At 42.0% G+C, this 20754-nt stretch overlaps 1 protein-coding gene across 1 annotated transcript in view; it reads right to left on the bottom strand.

The window, feature by feature from the left end:
• Positions 1-15709: 15709 nt before the first annotated feature.
• Positions 15710-20754, bottom strand: part of Ube3d (ubiquitin protein ligase E3D) — a 153440-nt gene continuing 148395 nt past the window's right edge. Inside the window, exon 11 of the mRNA XM_006983724.4 lies at positions 15710-16364. Within this exon, the coding sequence (XP_006983786.1) occupies positions 16344-16364 (21 nt within the window). The 3' untranslated portion in view covers positions 15710-16343. The remainder of the gene's footprint in view (positions 16365-20754) is intronic.

Genomic DNA, 20754 nt, shown 5'->3' with positions numbered 1-20754 from the left:
CACCCCCTTTATTTCCTTTAGCATCAGGCTTTTCTTTAAACTTTTTACCTCCATGAGCACAGCACTTGGCTTCATTACACTCCCTGGTGCTCCATTTCTCCACAAATTGTACACTTTGTATTTTTCCTTGTTCACCTTGCTCCTTTTCATTATAGATCTGCATAAGACTGACCACTAATAACCACAGGTCACACAAAATAGCAAGCTGCTGGGCTGGAGAGATGGCTCAGAGGTCAAGAGCACTGACTGTTCTTCCAGAGGTCCTGAGTTCAATTCCCAGCAACCACATGGTGGCTCACAACCATCTGTAATGAGATCTGGTGCCCTCTTCTGGCCTGCAGGGACACATGCAGGCAGAACATTGTATGCATAATAAATAAATAAATCTTAAAAAAAAAAAAAATAGCAAGCTGCTTTGAAATCTCTTCTGCCAGCATCATTAATCCAAAAAAAAAAAAAAAAAAACTCTTCAATATAGCCTCAGGCAGATATTGTGGACAAGGGCAGAAAGCAGCCATATTTTTGACAAATATCCAAGAATGGTCTCTAGGCTATTTACTAATATTCTCCTCTGAAACTTCTTGAGGTAGCCACCACAATCTACATTTCTTTCAGCACCGCTGTCTTCATTGTTCCAACTAGTATGGCCCATTAAAAACCCACTTAAAGTGCTCAACTGGTTTCCTAATCCAAAGTCCACATTCTGCCAACAAGCAGTATGCTCAGGCCTGGCACAGCAATAGTCTGCTCCCTCATACCAACTTCTGTCTCAGTCAGTGTTCTATTGCTATGAAGAGACACCATGACCACAGCAAACTTTATAAAAGGAAAGCATTTAGTTGTGGCTTACTTACAATTTCAGAGGTTCAGTCCATTATCATCATGATGAGAAACATGCTGGCATGTAGGCAGACAAAGTGCTGGAGAACTGCAAGTTCCACATCAGGATCCACAAGCAACAGGAAGAGGGCTTGGAATGGGCTTTTTGAAACCTCAAAGTCCACCCCTAGTGACACACTTCCTCCAACAAGGCCATAACTCTCAATCCTTTTAAACGTGTCATTCCCTGGTAACCAAGTATTCAAATCTATGAGCCTATGGGGGCCACCCTCATTCAGATCACCACATATGTCTTCAGATATTTGGACATTTTTCCAAACAGGAGAAACATCTATTTATAATTGAGCCTAGACACTACTTCTATCTTAAATATAATGGAAAAAATATATTTTGCATGATCTTAATACACATGGAATGCTGAGTTAAGGGAAGATGATTCTCTGGTTGGGCACTCCTCTTGCCATACAGCTTCTATGTTGGGTCACTGAGACCAACTTCTTGTGCAAGTGTTGCTGTTGACCTCTCAGAACAAGCACAAAAGACTCCAGTAGGTCTCCTTCTGCAAAGTCCTACAAAGCAATTACATACTGAACTGTAGCTTATTGGAAGGCACATTTATTCCTATGTAGAGTTTAGTGCATTATGATTTTATAAAACTGTATGCGATGTAGCTTGTGTCTATGAAATTGATCTAAAATTTTAAACTTATTCCCCTTTTTGAAGCTTTGCATACTTTCACTATCAAAACTTATTTGAAGACCGAGCCTTGCTTCCCAGCTCAGGTTGGCCTTGTCTTCCAGCTCAGTGTCCTCCTGTCTCAGCTTCCCTCCTGCAAGGCTATAGGCACAAATCTACATGTTCAGCTTGATCTTTTATTGAGATAAACTATGTGGTGCAGTGAAAATAGTTAAAGACTGAACATGGTATATTTCAATCATGCTGAGAGAGCACAATTATCATGTTCTTACGGAAAATGTTTAAAATTTGAGGTGATGGCTACCACATTGACTAGCTTGATTTAACCATTTGACAGTGCAGTAAAAGATCATAGCATCATTAGTCAACTTATAATTAGTATATCTATAAACTAATAAACATGAATTTCATTCTGGTGTTGTTCTTGTTTTCTTTTGGCTTATGTCAGTTCTGCACATACCAGAAAAGGCAATGACTTTGGTTCTTAATACTTTATGCGAAACGAGCTACATTATCAAGTATATACGGAGGCCAAGGACTAGTTCAATTGTTCTTCGAACTTTTGTTTCAATTAGTCTAGATTGAACTTCATTTGGTAAAATGGTTGGATATGTTTCTAAGCCTCCACTCTCCACGCAGCCCCTCAACCACCTGAGCCCTCTAGGTATGGTCTATTGCCATGGATAATCTGGTTGAGAAAAGACTGGGACCATCAAGTCCATTGTCAAAGGCAGCAGGACCAAATGCTATATATTCATTTCAGATGATTTCAGTGGACTTAGTACTAAGTAATGGAATGTAGTGATCACTAAGATGGTGTTCTTCCTCATACAGGTCTAGTGAGTGGGTAAGTTGGGGTAGAGTCTTAAACCACAGGCTTCTGATACAGCTCTGCAAATGTAATTACAGAATGTGAAGGAAAGGGTGAGGCAGAGTCCTGTGAGAGAAAGCAATTGTACCTGGGAGAAGAGGGAAGGCTTCATGGAGAGACAGGGTTCAGACTGGGGCTTTCAAGCAGTGATGCTTCATCACAGGGTAAGAAGAGGCTACAAAGGTCTTAGGGGAGTCTTAGAGGAGATAGGAGGTAGATGAAGTATGGTGGTGGGAAAGGTAAAGGGGGAACTGCCACAGCTAGGGGTACTGTATACAGTTTCACAGAGGAGGTGGCTGCAAACAACTGAAGTCAGAGTGGCCGAGGGTTGGGTTCTCAGGAGAACGAGTTTCTGAGTCATAGGCTTCTGACGTGTCCTCATAGAGGAGGGGGGACGGGGAGAGGGAGGGAGGGAGAATGCTAGCTCTCTGGGCTATTCTAATGAGGGAGCAAACCCCACTTCTCAGATTACCACTTTATGTCTTATTGCCTCCTAATGGCCTCCCTGACATCATCCCATAAAGGGGTAGGGTTTTAATATATCCATGATGGGAAAGGCACAAACACCCAGTCCATTACAGGACCCCTGAAAGCAGGCTGAAGAACAAACAGAATCTTGCAGATAACAAGGAACCATGAAGTTTGTATTAGACTGATACACGGTCAGATCCCTAGCATGGAGAATGTCGCTCTCTGGAACAACATTTGCAGGATGCACTCGGGAGATAGAGGAAAAATACTCCCATTTGCTGGTAGTTGCAGTTGTCTAGTTAAAACACAAGGGTGAGAAGTGGCTGAGTTGCAGCCGCTAGGCTTGGTAAAGAAGACAGAACAAGACCCACAGAGGAGGCTGGGGAGCAGAAAACACACTCAGAGGCTCCTGTCTGGGTGAGTGGGGATGTCACGGTGATTCTGTTACCTGGATACTGGTTTCTAGGGGAGTGCTGTCCAGGACGATGGGAGTAGTGATAAGCTTGGTGTTTCAGCCAGTTATGTTTAAAAAGAAGACAACATATCCATATGAAGCTCTCCAGTCATTTAGGAAACAGGTAGGGTTCCACTATGTCCAAGTATGTCACTTCTTAGCCTTCTCTCCCTCTGATGAGGCCCTCTTCTGTCACATGTAAAAGGTTATAGCTAGCACATGGCTAAACGGCCTTATGTCGAACTCGGCCACAGATTAGCTCTGCTGCTCTCTGGCTCTGTTGCCTTGGGAAGCCTCATTCTCTTCATCTATAAAAGAGAGCTACAGGGCTAGTGAGATACTTCAGAAGGTAAAGGCACTTGCCACCCAGTCTCACAACCTGAGTTTGAACCCTAGGCCCCACTGGTAGAACAAAAGGACAGATTCCCTGCAGGTAGTCCTCTGACCTCCACTTTCACTGTGGCATGCACCTCTCCCCAATAAATAAATAAATGTAGAAAGTAAAGCAAAATACAAGGTGACAGGAAGAGCATATTCTATTGAAAGCTGTTTCTCAAAATAACTAAGTAAACACCTGTTATTAAGTAAGGTCATTTGTCATGCACAAACTCACCTGGAAAATTCCGATCTCCAGTTATTTACAGAGGTATCTTCACCCTTCAGGCCGACCCATCCATCCGTGGAATTAATTACCGCCACTCACCCTTATAAGGTCTGGAAATCCTACTTACTCGCCCCTCAAAGAAGCAAGGTTTGAACATGGGATTACCAAGAGATTGGAAGCATTTGCCCACTCACCGTGATAACACAAATGTGTCTAGTTCAGATCATACAGGGCTTTCCTGGTAGGTTTTTTTTTTTTTTTAACAGAGATCATGTAGCAAACCCCCACTCCAAAATGCAGGCTTTATGAGTACATGAAAAGGAGAAAATGGTAGTTTGGGGAATTTAAACATGAGAGGTAATGTTTGCTGCTGATTTGTTTTTGTGGACACTGAATGTGTTTTCCTTGGCACCTCTACTCAGAGTTCCTCCTGGCATCATTTTTCCAGGTGGAAAGTGCTGCCAGCCAGCTCTTCCCCGCTCCCCGACACCCACGCTTTGTTTTGGCAAATGTAACTTCCCTGGAAGCTGCAGACAGGCTACTGTGAACAGCTCTGATGTTAGCCTGGAAAAGACATTGTTCTCTGGAAAAATCAAGATGAGAGTTCGGAAGGGCTAGTCTGTCTTAAAATAGGATTTTAACAAAAGTTTCAAGTTAACTGAAACAGTAGCTCTGTGTAATTCTCTGAGACTACCTTTTCCCCCCATTATCTCTCTTCTGTTTTAGAACGGTCCCTATGCCAATGTATTGAAACTATAACTTTCACCTATTATTGGGGGTAGGGGAGGGAACACAGAGATATAAGTTGTTCCTTGTGTGAGTTTCTTTTGGCATACATGAAAGCCAGTACTTGCTCTGCCCCCAACAAATCAGTTTCAAAAAGAGCAAGACAGCCAATCAGAGAAGAGAAGGAGGGCTCTACTAACTAGACAACTGATGCTGTGTCTGTCATCTCTGGAATTCACAAGTTTTTCTTTCTTTCTTTCTTTCTTTTTTTTTTTTTTTTCATTTTAAGGCAAGGTTTTCCCATGTAGACCTGGATGTCCTGGAACTAACTCTGTAGACCAGGCTGGCCCCAAACTCACAGAGATCCCCCTGCCTCACTCAGCCTCCCAAGTACTGAAATTAAAGGTATGCACCACCACTGCCTAGCCCCACATACTTTCTATAACGTCCCCAAGGCAGGTCAGCAAAGATCCAGGACAAGGAATGGATTTGTGAGCCTGGTTCTTAGACTCTTCTAAGACCTCATAATTAACCAAATTTGAAAGTTCGTTTGCATTTTGTGTTCATAAATAAATGTCTTCTCCCTAATTCCTATAAAACCAACGATTTAATCATTTTATCTTCCAGACACATGTTTTCAAATAAAGGAGTAACTATTTTTACACTAGGAATGTTTCTTAGAGAAATCACCATGGGGAATAACCCCGAAGGATGTAGAGCATTTTAACAGACATGTAAACATTCTGTGAAAATGGATCAAGTCAATCCATTATAACTTATTGACCCAATTTTTCTAGTTTTTCAATACTATTGTCTCTAATATAGTAACTAATGAAGCCAGTATTTATCAAAGTTATTCTAGTATCAAATATTATGCTGAATATTAGGTTAAGAAGATGAATACAATCTTGGACCTACCCTCAGGGAGCTTTCAGCATCAAAAACTTCAATTTTTGTTTAATTGCATCACTCAAACTAATATACAAGGATCAGTATAAATTGATTCCAATGCTTAGTTTGAAGCTTTACATGAGAGTTTTGTTCCATAGCAAGTGCCTAACACATAGATAACACAGTTTTCTTGAGATAGAATATATTTGCAAAAATCAAGAGATTGAATAAACTTTTACCATAAGCAGAGGCACAAACTTAGTAATCCTATATAACTGCTTTATGATTACTTTCTAGTTGCTAGCTCAGCCTCCTGACCCAAGGTTAATTATTTAATTAATTCAAATGCTAACTTGGGGCTCACAGTGTAATTGAATATCCCCCAACAGGTGCACGCAGGGCTTTGGGATCCAAGTCACAAAGTGCAAGCCAAGGTTGCCCCCCTCTATACCCCTCACAGCATGAAAGCTGGGAGAGGTACCACTCTTCACACAGGACACCCAGTGGTAGACAACTCAGCCATGGAGATCATTGACACCAGATGACATGGAGAATAAGAAGGAGGCAATAGACAGCCCCCTGATATAGAGGCTAGCTATCTGAGGATCTACCTGGGCCTTGCACAGAACACCCTGACAGGATCACAGAATTTTGCTGGAATCTATAAGATTTTCAATAGTGGCAATAAGAACCAGAAGGACATTGCATTTATTCCTACTCATTTGACCTCATTTTTCTACACCCAATGTCAGTGGGGACAAAAACAAACAAACAAACAAACAAAAAACAATAACAACAAAAAAACCCCCACAGATGTGGTGGTATTGTGTTCCCCCAAATATTGTGCACCCTAATAAACTTATCTGGGGTCAGAGATGGAACATCCACTAGATACAAAGGCTAGAAAATGGTGGCACTCACACCTTTAATCCTAGCATTCCAGAGGCAGAATATCCTCTGGATTTTTGTGAGTTCAAGGCCACATTGGAAACAGCCAGGCATGGTGACACACGCCTTTAATCCCAGAAAGCGAGCCTTTAATCCCAGGGAGTGATGGCAAAACCAGAAAGATATATAAGGCGTGAAGACGAGAAACTAGAAGCATTTGGCTGGTTAAGCTTTTAGCTGGTTAAGCTTCAGGCTTTTGAGCAGCAGTTCAGCTGAGAGCCATTGAGATGAGGACACAGAAGCTTCCAGTCTGAGTAAACAAGACCAGCTGAAAAGTTGGTCAGGTGAGGTTAGCTGTGACCTATTCTGTCTCTCTGATCTTCCAGTGTTCACGCCAATACCTGGCTCAGGTTTGATTTTATTAATAAGACCAGCTAAGATTCATACTACACACAGACTTCTCAAATACTAACTTAAATCATTTCAAGAATTTACTGCATTGTTCTCTAAGATGAAAGGCCTTACTTATCTCAGGTTTAATAATAAATTCAAATATGTTTTCCCATCTGTGATATTTCTGGTGGAGTATGCATATTTTATACTTCTGTGACTCCTAGGACAGGTCTGAACATGAGAATGGGAAAAAAATGAATGGGAAAATGAAAAATAAATAAATAAATAAAGGAATAATGTTTGTTCACCATGGAAGACTGTCTCATTCTCGTAAGTACCAGTGATGTTGAAGAAGGCAACAGCCATACCAATGCCTTTAGAAAGCATCTTGGACGAAAGCTGAACTGTATAGGCAAGAGGTCCTCCTCTCTATGATGCCATCTAGGAAGCTTCTGGGCTGGGTCCCTTTCCACATTTAAAGGTTTTTGCAAAGACTTTTCTGTTCCCAAGAAAAGAGTTGGAAAACGAATGTCAAAAGGTCTATCTGAAAATACTTAGAATGGGCTGGTCTGTGCCATGCCAGGGCAGAGTATACTGAAGGCAGAGACTCACACATCTCACTGTAATGTCCTGGCCTTTGAAAACAAGTAACAGTAGAATGGGGAAAATACTGATGAAATCGTTTGAAGAAGACATTCTTTGGCAGTATTTGGGGGGATAGCAAACCTTGGTCTTGTTTTGCAGTGTTGGGCTTGATTTTCCCCCGTCTCAATCTGCCTCATACTTGGCTACCAAATTAATTCCCCTGCCTCCAGTGAGTCTCTTTGGGTTATTCTCCTGCATAAATTTATCTCAGCAAATACATTCCATATGCTATGAGGAAGAGGGGTTGGCAGGGAGGAGCAAGTTTAAGAATGAGCACTACTGTGTCTGGAATATGTTGTACATTGCACACCAGGCACTGTCCTAACACTCTGCACATCTGTTTGATACCACTAGCCTCTGGGGTGTGAGTGTGTGTGTGTGTGTGTGTGTGTGTGTGTGTGTGTGTGTGTGTGTGTGAGAGAGAGAGAGAGAGAGAGAGAGAGGGAATTAAAGAGAGGGGGGGAGATATTAAAAGATTACCCAGGTGACATTTTGGTCTATGTCATTATACCGTGGAGCCTTCTCACCATACCCAAATCCAGAGCTCTCAGAGCTCCTGGAGTCATAAAAGAAAATTGTGTTTCCTGTTCATGTTGTATTTGTTCCCCGAAAAGCCAGCAGACGCTGTTCTCTATCATTCTCTTGGCACAGTCTAATGAGGCCTCTTCCTACCTTGTCATTCTCTGCCCCATCTCAGTCCCCCCTTCAACTAGACCTCCTTACTATTTCAAACATTGCTTTCCCTTAGTGTGTCTGCCTTTCTGTGCTTCTGGATATCACCAGCTCTTAAGACCCACATGCAATCTGGCCTCAGCCAGTCAACCATGTGTCTCTGAGTGTCATGTTCTGCTCAAAGGGAAGGAGCTCTTGGGACCCCTGTGACCTGGGTACACACTCAGGGCTCAGCCCATCACTCCAGGCTGTGCAATGTTTCCTTCTCAGGGGCTGTCTCACCTTCATTCCGAACTTTAATCCCACCCAGAGCAAGGCCCCATGCCATGGGTTTCAGAAACACCATTAGGTGCATACAGAACTTACCTACCAGCTGTCCTACCACTGACAGCCTTTGTTTATTTAGAGGAATTCCTTGCATTAAGGGAATAAGCAAAGGAACACACACACACACACACACACACACACACACACACACACACACACACACACACACACGGGAGCCAGATCTATATTTGCCGTTAACTACTATCACAGGAAACGTGCCTCACAGACTCCTCTAGGAATTTCCAACTCACATTTAAAATTCACTGATGAATTCTTTGCAAGTTTATAAAACACACTCTATTTTTCTCTCTGAATCAACACTAGACAACATCTTCTCCTTGACAGTCTATGCCCAGGCACTCTTTTCTTCTTGACATCTTCTCAGATTGGGAGGATTAAACTTTGGAATTTTATTTCCGGTCCCCTTTTATACTATCATCTTGTCTCTTGAATACCTTTATAGCTAGGTGTGGAGGTGAACCCATGTAATCCCAGTACTTTGGAGGCTCATATGCAAGGACCACAAATTTCAGGCCAGCCTGGACTACCTAGCACTAAATCCTGTCTCTAACAAAATAATAAAGATTATCAGAATAATTCAGAATATTGGCAGTAAGATTTAACCACATTAACATTTTACAGCATTTACAGTGTCCTTTCTAGAGTTGATTATTCAGAATGTCTGGGGGAAGAAGGGGAGCTGTAACTGAGTAATTTCTTTGCAGAAAGATGGTGGGTTTTCAAGCATACTTTCCGAGTTCAATAGATAATGTTAAGGAATATACAATTAATGATTAATTAATTATGATACTTTTGTCACTATTCCATGAGGAAAAGTCTCAGGCGAGGAAACCACAGTGACTAATGCCCCAGCCTTCATCTGGGGAAGAGAATAAATGAGTGATCACTTTCCTAAAGTGGCATTGCTCAGGAGGGGCAAAGAGTAAAGAGGCAAGTGTAAAGAACTACAGGCCCCAGAGATCTTTTCTCCCATGTACTGGTTCCCTTAACAGGTTTCTAACAAGAACCAAACAGACTTCAGAATTTTGTGGGCACTGTGCCTTTCCCCCCCTACTATTCCTTTCCCAGCCAAGGAAAGTCTGCTGTGGCCTCTATGGACCTAGCATGGTCAGGGTAGGTGGCAACTATTTTGAGAACCCTCAGCTAAATTGGGGTTTCTGCACCAGAGAACCAGCAACCCTACCTTAACAGGAAGAGAAGAGGTTGTGGGCATGTATGTTTAGTGTGCATTACAGGATACTTTCATCTGGAAGATGGCCAAGGGTCTAGTTGTCCCACTGTGACCAGGGAGCCCCTCCACTTGATGCTAGCAGATGCCCCGTGACTGTATCTGACCTGTGTGCAGCTTCTGTCTACTTGGCCACAGCTCTGGCTCTGGGTCCTCTACTTTTGTTCCTTAGGCATCCCTGGGGAAACCAGGTGGGAGGAACCACTGGTTCTTCAGATGGAAGGCATAAACCCAGTAGACCTCCATACTGGGAAACACGATCTGTTCTCAGAGTTATCACTTAGAGATCCTGAGTGAGTGGGTGCCATGAGGGTCATCACTTTGCCCAGGGGCACTGAAGGAAGGGATAAAGCAAGGAAAATGCTCTAGTTTGGTCCCTGGGGTTGTGATAAACACCATTACCAGAAGCAACTTGAGGAGAAAAGGTTTGTTTGGCTTACAGGTTGCAGTCCATCATCCAGAAAAACCCAGGCAGAGGCTTAAGCAGGAATCTGGAGGCAGTAACCGAATGAAGCAAAGACAACAGAGGACTGCTGCTTATTGGCTTGCTTCCCATGGCTTGCTTTTCTCATCCAACCCAGCACTGCCTGCCCAGGGGTGATACTACTCACGGTGGGCCCATATCAATCATTAATCAAGAAAATACCCTACAGACATGTCCACAGGCCAATCTGATGGAGGCAATTCCTCAATTGAGATTGCCCCTTTCCAGGTATTGTCTAGGTCTGTGTCAAGTTGACAAAAACTATCCAGAACAAAGAGGTGAGGCAACTAGAGATACAGAGTGTTTGGTACAAATGCCCGATTAGTCTGTTTACGAAAGTAATAGGTAAGGGACTGTCAGGGAAAGGGTTTGTGCCTCTACTGCTTAGGTAACACTGTCCTCTCCATTGCAGTAAAAAGCCCATATTCCTTAAGTTTAGGTTTGCACCAGAACCTTTAAATGGGTGACCTACTGCTGTGATTGTTTTAGATTATGCACTGGTGGAATTCATGATTTGAGTATTTTTAGCAGATGTATTGAAATTTGCAACAAATCCTAATAATGTGAAGGAACAAATTATGACAATAAAAGCATTCTCAATTTTTGCCTCCAAAACAAGCAATAAAGGTTTAATGCATAAAAATGTTAAAATATGCAAAGATTTATATGGTAAACTTAATAAGACTGTGTACTGTAGAAAGGAAAGTTGAATACATAAAACAAGGTGTTCTGGTTTTTATTTTTTTGGATCAACTCGACACAAGCTAAGGTTGTCTCGATGAGAAACCTCAATTCAGAAAAATGTTTCCATTAGATGGCCTGTTGGCAAGTCTGTAGGGCATTTTCTTGATTAACAATTGATGTGGGAGGACCTAGGCTATTGTGGGTGGTGCCATTCTTGGGCAGGTTGTCCTGGCCTGTATAAGAAAGCAGGCTGAGCAAGCTATAGAGAACAAGCCAGTAAACAGTGTTCCTCCATGGACCCTGCTTCGGCTCCTGTCTTGGCCTAACTATGGGCTATGTTAAGTGTTAGTATGGGTTTCTATTGTGGTGAAGAGACACCATTATTATGGCAACTCTTATAAAGAAAAACATTTAATTGGGGCTGACTTACAGTTCAGAGATTTAATCCATTATCACCATGGCAGGAACCATGGCAATGTGCAGGCAGACATGGTGCTGGAGAAAGAGCTGAGAGTTCTACATCTTGATCTGTAGGCATCAGGAAGAAACTGTGTACCACCCTGGGTATAGCTTGAGCATATGAGACCTCAAGGCCTGCCCCCTCAGTAACACACTTCCTCCAACAAGGCCACATTTCTTAATAGTGCCACTCCCTATGGACTCCCTATGGGCCAAACATTCAAACATGAGTCTAGGGGGCCATACCTATTTAAACCATCACACCTCCCCAACTTTCTTTTGGTCTTGGTTTAATCACAGCAATAGAAAGCAAATTAAGAAACAGGATCATCCTAAGAGCAGTTCCTGTTCTGACCAGAAGGGCAGGGGAAGGTCATTGATAAGTCCACTGAAGGCAGAACTAATCAGTGGGGCTATAATCCCTCTACTCTGTTTATATAATTTGCACCTTGTGCAAATAGGGGCCCTAGAATAAATTTGGGCCTTAAAAGTGGGTTTCTTAATTTAGAATGATATTGAGAACTAGCTGGTTTACTTTATTCCTACATGAAAATTAAGCCCCTTAAAAATTAATAGTGCAGATCCAATGAATTTTAAAATGTTTCAAACAGGTTTGTGTCTGTCATTCTTAAAACTGGAGCACTTACTTATAATAGCTAATCTCCATGGGGCTCTCCTACTTTCCCCTGAGATCAAGAACTAATGGGCTGATCTGGAAGATGACATCTTGAGCATCTCAGGGTGAAAATGGAGAAATTGTTGCATATAATCATACTGAGTGGTCCTGACTACATACTCTGAAGTGTATAGAATTTTTGATTAGTGGAAACTCCCTCTGTCCCAGATTTGTAAGATAAATGGTGATTCTAACTATAAATTAGGATATATCAGTTAATCTACATCCCTAAATTATAGCATAATGCAGATTCCAATGTTTTGACTTACATTAAGAATGTGTGCATGCACACATACACACACACACATACACACACACACACACACACACACACACACACACACACACACACAAAGACCCAATGTACAGAAGTGACAATGAAGTACCTTTACCTGCCCCTATAGTGGGACTGAGCACGATTAATTAGGGCCAATTCTGTCTGTGTTTGGTTCTAGTCAGGTCTTTTATGTGGAATCAGTAGAATCAAGTTTTGCTAATATTAGTGGACCCTTATTTAGCCAAGCTACTTTTTGGCAAAGTGATATTAAAATTGTAGTCTGTGTGCTTTCTATCTATTTTATGACTCATCTTCATCTTCAAAGTCACTCCTGATAGAGCTGCCTTGCGACTGGGTCTCACTACATGGCCCATGCTGACAGCCTTAAACTCACGGTGCTCCTGTCTCAACTTTCTGAGTCCTGGGATTATAGTCCCTGGGAAAACTTAAGTATTTTGATCAAATATGGAACCTAAGATTTATAAAGACCTTAATTTAGGCTCAACTTAGATTTTCTTGTCTACAATAGTACCTCCCATCTTACTTCCTTTGCTTGGTTTTATTATTTTCTGAAATGATAACGTAGTATATGATACACATAATACAAAATAATAATATAATTCAATATCATGCTTCTTGTCTGCTCCCTCCATGAGATAGGGAGCGGTAGGGGCCAAAACCATTGTCTCACCTGCATAATCCATAACTATGTTTGACATGAAGTAGCTAATAAAACATGCATCAATTGGTCAAACTTACAGGTGGTCAGTAAAAGTTCACAGAATCACTTATTTACAGCAGCTTTTTAGAGATTAGAACATGGACTGGAAATCTGTTTTACCATGCTTCTTGTCCTTTTAATGGTGTGCCAAAATTTTGTGATTCTGTTATCTAGGAATGCCGCTGAGTAGATTTGGGAATTATAAATATATAGTCACAAGACACAGGAAATGATTATGGACTAAGTTCCTAGGGTCAGTGTTCTCTACACAGCCCATTTCAATTCTTTCAAGTCCTCCTAGCATGGGTGAGCTGAATTTAAATCTTTTTAATGGTAGCTTTCTGTGTGTGACTGTCTCTGCCAATTGTAATATATACCCAGAGCAAGGCTCTTCTATTTAGACAAAGAGATAACTGCATTTAGAAAGGTTCTATTTCCCCTTTCCTCCCATCTGGTTCCTAAAGACTCTTAGAGATTCAGACCCTCGCACTGAGTAGACATTAACAGCCGACTTTGAACACCAGCTCAGCGGATGCTCCTTTCCCAACCATGGTTGAGTGGAGACCAATACACTTGAGAGTTTAAGTTGTATGGCCAATGAAACTAAAAGCACAGTAACAGACTACCTGTTCTTTGGGCATGATGTGGTCTCCTCAGTTTCTCACATTCATTGTCCCCTGCACCCCCACCAGACCACAGTCAATTACCAGAAAGGAAGTTGACTTGATTCTTCTTTAGACCACCAATGGAAAATGAGGCTTCTTCCTACACTGGACTCCAAATAACTTAGCAAGACAAAGTTAGTAAGTCAGAATAATATTCTACTTGTGTTTTGAGCAGATGCTATGCATGTTTTTATGTATGTGTGCATGTGTATGCCAGTGTAAATGTAGGCCACTGACTAGCTTCAGTTATTGTTTCCCAGGAGTTATCTTGTTTGTTTGTTTGTTGTGTGTGTGTGTGTGAAAGAGTCTCTCACTGGGACTTGGGCCTTAGACTAATTAGACAATTAGGCTAGACTGCATGAAGTCTGGTGATCCACAAGATCCCAGTGATCAGCCTCTGCCTCTCCAGTGCTGGGATTATAGACATATGCTTCCACACTCATGTTTTCACATTCTTGCTGGGGAATCACACTCAGGTTCTCATGCTTATGCCATGTTTTACCAACTAAGTCACCTTACAATCTCTCAGTCATATCTTTGGAAGGATGAGTAGCTTAAACATAAACATGCATCTGTATGCTCATGGCTTCTGTTTTCTCCAGTGGAGCAGAACTACTGCAGAGGGAAATTCCTTGTCCGCACAGGTTAAATGTATGTCAGTATATTTGATTTATTCCAGTAGCCATCATTAGCTTAATACAAGCTGAACTCTTAACAGTCACTCACAGAGACCCTTAGTCTAGGCCACATGGCAGAAGACTCAGAATTTTGCACTCATATGATCAGCGATATGTGGTGATATATTGTGTACCCTAATAAACTTGCCTGAGGATTAGAGGACAGAGCCAGCCACGAGATCTTACCTCTACAAAATCTTCAGCCTAAAGAGAGAGAGTTCCTGTTTCCTCATGCCTTATATACCTTTCTCTGCCCTGCCATATTACTTCCTGGAATTAAAGGCATGTGTGCTTCCCATGCAAAGCCATGAGATCTCAAGTGCTGGGATTAAAGGTGTGTGCCACTATGTCGAATCTAGTGGCTGGCTCTCTCCTCTGATCCACAGGCAAGTTTATTAGGGTACACAATATATCACCATAGTGATACATAAATGTAGCTAGTCACCAAGTCTTGTTTCTCAGGCCACATCTCTTGTAGCAATGGTTCTTAAAAACAGTCAGTTCTGTCAACCATGTGCCCACAGTTTAGACAGTGGGGCTGGGAAGAGAAGAGGAGAATATATCACCTGCCCTTGTAGGTAGTGGTCAGAAATGCTTCTGAACCTGTACGCAGAGCGCATGCTCCCACAGCAAAGAATCATCCAGGCCCAATGGACAAAGTACTAAGGTTAAGAAATCTTGTTCTCTACTGCCAGAAATTAAAAGCATGAAAAGTCAGCATGGTGTTGGGAGCTTAAGTGAAGCCAAAACCAATTCTCTATGGCTGGAGTCTTGGCCATAACACCAAGAATACCAAGGTTTCAAACTGTGCTTAATAAAGTGACACTGCAGGATCCAGCAGATGTCAGTCCACTGGCTACAAAATCAGGACAGCTAATTCTGCTCTCATTCCTAATCCCACTGCTCTGCTGGTTAAACTCCAAGGAAGAGGAACCAAATCAGGATGGCAAGTGATAACCTACAATGAAGGATGTTAGGGAATGAGCAGACAGAAGACGTGCTTGAGAGCAAGAGGTATTATTAGGTGATCTGAAAGATAGGATCAACCACTAGGTGAGATCCCCAGCAGGAATGGCTGCAGACTCCGGGAATGTCCTCCTACATGGCAGTCGGGAGGGAAAACATTCATGGATCCTCGGCAGGGGAGATCAACCAATCTGGCCCAAACTACAACTCCAGTCCCAGCTCTTGAGTCAAGCTGTGTGATATGAGGTGAGTCTCAAGTCTTCTCCATAAAATCAGGAGCTGGCCTGGGTGCTGAAGGATTGGGCTCAGCTCTTATCATTCTCAATGTTTTCTTGTTTGGGCACATAGGAATCGAAGAAACTTTATCCTAAGAAGCCAGCATTGATCATTTATTAATTTGTAATAGCGTGTGGTGAAGGGAATAAGGAACAAAAAGAACCCGTGTGGTTTCACACCCTCAGGAAAACTTTAATTGGATAATCCTTCATTCAACAAACACCAACGAGCATCTTCTTTGACTAAGATAGGAAAACTTCTGTATTTTACTATTTAAAAATGTGTTTGAAACAAACCCGGAGCTCTTTAAAAGTTTATTTCCCAGGATTTACAGCCATTAACATTCAGCTCCCCAGTGCAGTTCCTCGCTGTGTTCACACAGGACAGATGGGTTTCCATTAGCTAATCTGCTTCCAGGTGGTGCTGACACAGCACAGACTTGCATATTCCTCTCTGTGGGAAGTAGAGGTGCAACTTCTATACTTAACCTGCCGACAACCTGCTACTACAACTTTCCTGCGGGCCTTGGCTTTGCACAGAGCTAAAGTCAGCTCTCAGAGAATAAATGCAAATGAGGAAACTGGAAACTTGAGCACTAGGCCCTCATTCCACACAGCTCCAGTTCTTGTTCACCTCGGCAGGCTATGTTCACAGAGCTGACTCCTGGCCTTGGCTGTGCTCTGTGCTGGAGAGATGTCTGCTGGTAGACCAGAAGGCCTCAGCTTCAACAGCTACATCTTCAAAAAGGCCACCTGGGGGGGAGGGGCAAAAAAAAAAAACAATACTTAACTAAGAGAACATGATGGAATGACAGGCTGCACATCAAATCTGATTGAGGGGGCAAATCTGGTCAACAGGATACACACCCATCTCCCAGAATCAAAAGAAATGACTCAGGTGAGGCAGACATTGGATTTTACAGCAAGAACCAATCAATCTTTTTTAAATGAACCATCAAGTAATTAGAATGACTTACATCCACTTTAAAGAAAAAAAATAGAGCTTTAATTGACAGTAAAGTTATATATCCACGAAGTAATCTAGTTCATGTTCTCATTGGTTCAAACCACTCTTTTTGATATTGTTAGCAGAATTCAGAGTCTAGATGATTGCCAGGCAATTCTCCGTCCTTAACACTGTGGGTAAGTACATCATCTTCTCCTCAGGTCATGCTGATACTTTTAATCATATGCAATTAGACTTGTTGTGTTTGCCAGTAGCAACTCATCTTCACCTACTGTTTAAATGAAAACTTAATTCATACAGGCTTATGTGCTAAAATATTTTCAAGCTATCAACAGGGCCCAGAACAAATGCCTGGAACTTCCCAATAGTTCTAATAATGGTGAAACAAGCAATGATAACAGACCATAAATGTTTATGGAGTTTTAGTTCAGAGGTGATAAAAATTGGCAACTGTACTAATATCAGGAAGAGAGTCAAACACAGAGAGGATGCTGGCCAGAGTGGAAGGTTTGGGAAGCTTGTGCTAGGCCAGACGGGAGTAAACTCACCCATTCTTAGAGAAGTATCTGTAGCTCGAGTTTTCCTGGTCCTGCTTGGCCCACAGTCAGGACAAATCTCTCTCACCCGCCAGTCCTGCAACCACTCAGACCCAACCAAGTAAACACACAGAGACTTATATTATTTATAAACTGTATGGCTGTGGCAGGCTTCTTGTTATCTAGTTCTTCTATCTTAAATTAACCCATTTCTATAAATCTATACCTTGCCACATGGCTCGTGGCTTACCAGTATCTTATATGTTGGTACTCACGGTGGCGGCCAGCAGGGTCTCCTGACTCAGCCTTCCACACTTCCCAGAACTCTCCTCTCTCCTTGTCCCACCTATACTTCCTGCCTGGCTACTGGCCAATCAGTGTTTTATTTATTAACCAATCAGAGCAACACATTTAACACACAGAACATTCCACACAGCAAGTATCAATGGCTTGGGGGAAGTTGGGGTCTTCCCAGCTGCAGTGTAAGGGGCGTGCAGTTAATGATCCCTGCTACAAGGAAAGGAAAAAGGCAGAGCCTTGCAGTTCAGGAGGCATTGGCTTTATGGAGAGTGCTTCAGAGGACCTTGCTCTTCATATGGTGCTAGAAAGAAAGCTCCTGCTGGGTTTCCGTATCAACTTCCTGCTGAGCTCCTATATCAAGTTTTGCAATGAGAGAGAGCACCAAAGTTGAGGGAACAGACAAGGAGGAAGGGTTACAGTTCCCAAACGACATCTAAACTCAGGACAATTACAACTGGTATAAACCTCCAGGGCTTTCTGTGATGATCAAATGAGATAATAGGCTGGGTGAGGGTGGGAAATGTGTTTTAGGGCAGGCCAGGCTCTAGAGTGTGTGTAAGCTAGCCTGAGCCACATAGTAAGGCCCTGCCTCAAAAACTATGAATAAATAATAAAAATATAATGGTTATTAAAAGATAGTATGCTATAAAAATTCACATGAGTTTTTTTTCCCTCTCTGTGGCCATGGGAAGGGGCGTTCAAGAGAGACTCCTGTGTGTCCCATTAGGGATTAAGGAGTGGGTATAGAATTAGATGAGATGGGAGACCACAGGTCGTTGCTTCTGACACAGGGCCCACTGAGGGCAGTGGTTACTATGCTTCTATGCAGCCTGCTGGGAGAGAAAATACACCATCTTCTAAAGGCAAAATCAGTTAACTCTTCTAATTCTGCAAATGACTGTGGCATGGAGTGAAAGAGGGATGAACAGCCATGACAGTGCCTAGGAAATTTAGCTCTGCAGTCAGACATCTGACTAGACTCTGAGACAGTTTTGGTTGTCAACAACTGGGAGAGGGTGGTGACTGACATCTAAGAGGGGGAGGTAGAAGTGTTGCTGAGTGTCCTAAAAAAACCACAGGGCAGCCCCCTCAAATGCCCCCAAATGTCAACAGTGCGGTGCTGAGAAACACTGTAATTACAGAGTCGTTTTGTGAAACCAAATCCCTCATTGACTAGTTCTGTGACCTTTAATAGGTTAGTTAACCTCTTTCCATCTTTCCACACCTGCAAAATGGGAATTGTAAAAGGCCTACCTGAAACCTGTAAAGCATTTTAGAGTGTAGCGAGCTTGTTTTGATTCTCTTTGCCCTGAGCACAGCCCTAGGATTAAGGCAGAGCGTCGTTTGAAACACGGTTTACAAAAGAAGAAACAAGCTCCGAAAAATGAAGCGACTTGCTGAGTGCCCCAAACCTATCAAGTGGCAATGGTGGTCTCGGGGAGAAACTTTGATTTGAAACACCCCCCGCCCTTCTCACTACAACCTTGCAGATACAGGAGAAAAAAAAAGCTAGAGGCCCAGGGACCTTCAATCCCACCGATGCCTCGAACATCAAAAGACAGCGTTGGTTTCCTATGCTTGTGATAGTGAACCTAGAGAACAGGAACCCTAGAGGCTCAACTGACCAATAATGCAGAGAAGCCCCCCAGCAAGTAAGGAAAATGTGACATTTGGACCTAGTGAGTTTTTATCTCTAGTTTTGTCAGCTTTCCCTACCAAGTACATTATGTACTTCCTAAGTCTCAATAACGGAGACATGTACTCAAACTTGGGGAGCAGGTATTACCTGATGCTTTGTGGTGCCTTTTATTTAAATTGAAGTTGAGTTAACTATTTCAAAAGCCAATTTTGCGTTCTCTCGCTTTTATTTGTGACAGGATAAACTGCTTCTATTACTGCCATTTATTTTGAGAGAGGATAATCTTTTTGCTTTTACGATGCTGAGAAAATCCCGTTTCAATGCTTTCAGACCACATGAATACATCCGCACCTCCAGGCTCTTGCATTTCTGGAATATACAGTCACAAAAATGTAAACAGTGACTTGAGACATCGGAAGAGAGGACTCTTTCCATGCCATAAGATATGACTCTGTGTTCATGTACCCAAATATGGACACTTGGAAGGCAGGCGAGCTAGGAGATCTAAAGATAAAGTCCCTGCTTCGAGTCATCTAAAAACAATGGTCTTAAATGACAAAACACAGAACTAGACTGGTAGAGTGGCGGACCACAAGTTAAGTCTATAATGCTTCAGTTACATAGGAGCGACATGTTAAACATTTAAAAACATCCTTTAATCTTAGTTAACAGCTGTATTGTTAATGGAGATTTCAATCAATAAAAAGATATGTTGTCAAAGCAGGTCACACAAGATACAATTTGCATTTTTTAAAAGCTATGTAGTACTATGGGATATGTTAAACAAACCCAATAAAACTATTAAATACTGAAAAATTTGAGTTTCATAATTGCAGGTTTTGATTTTTTTTTATCGTTTTTTAAATTTTATGTGTATGAGTGGTTTTGCCTGCATATATATCTGTACACATGCCTGGTATCTACAGAAGTCAGAAGAGGATGTCCAGTGCCCTGAAACTGGAAATAGAGACAGTTGTGAGCTACCATGGGCATGATGGGAATAGAACCTGGGTCCTCTGGAAAACCAGCCAGTGCTCTTAATAACTGGATCATCTCTCCAGCCCCTCATACCTGCAGGCTTTCAAAATGATTCTACAATAAGTAATCATAGCTATATATATATTTCCCTTTTAAGGGGAGCTGCTAACATGAAATAGATTGGTTTTATAGTAATACAAGAAAATTTCATATTTTATGCTTTGTATGGTAAAATATACTTTATATTATAGTTTCTAAGACCCAAACTCCACTTACAAAATAAAAGATAATTGTGAATACAAAAAGAAATTAAAAAATCTAGCTTTTTATAACATTTTTCAAATAGGTTTGGCATTTTAAAGTAACACTGGGATGAAGAAATCCCCTTGACTCCCTAGCTCAGTGTTTATCAGGAGACCTTTGACAGCACATGCACTTGGCTTTTGAGTTGAATATAGTATAAGACAGCCCTCCCTCAGGGCTGGTAGGCTGACTCCATTTGCCTGTTGACTCAGTCTCTGTTTTATGCCACTGTTTGTCCCAGTAACAACCACAATGAGAAGCAAGGATTCCCTCATGGTGCTAACACAGGAGTAGGGACCAGCCAAGCAATGACCTGACCTAATAAGACAGATATGTTGAAGGTGGCTGCCTAAACACCCACTGAGGGAAAGTCACCACCCGAGTTATGAAAAGAAGATAGACTTCTAAAGCAGTTCCCCG

Source organism: Peromyscus maniculatus, chromosome 7 (assembly GCF_049852395.1).
Source record: "Peromyscus maniculatus bairdii isolate BWxNUB_F1_BW_parent chromosome 7, HU_Pman_BW_mat_3.1, whole genome shotgun sequence".
NCBI classification, from domain to species: Eukaryota; Metazoa; Chordata; class Mammalia; order Rodentia; family Cricetidae; genus Peromyscus; species Peromyscus maniculatus.
This window is presented reverse-complemented; position numbering and strand designations above follow the sequence as displayed.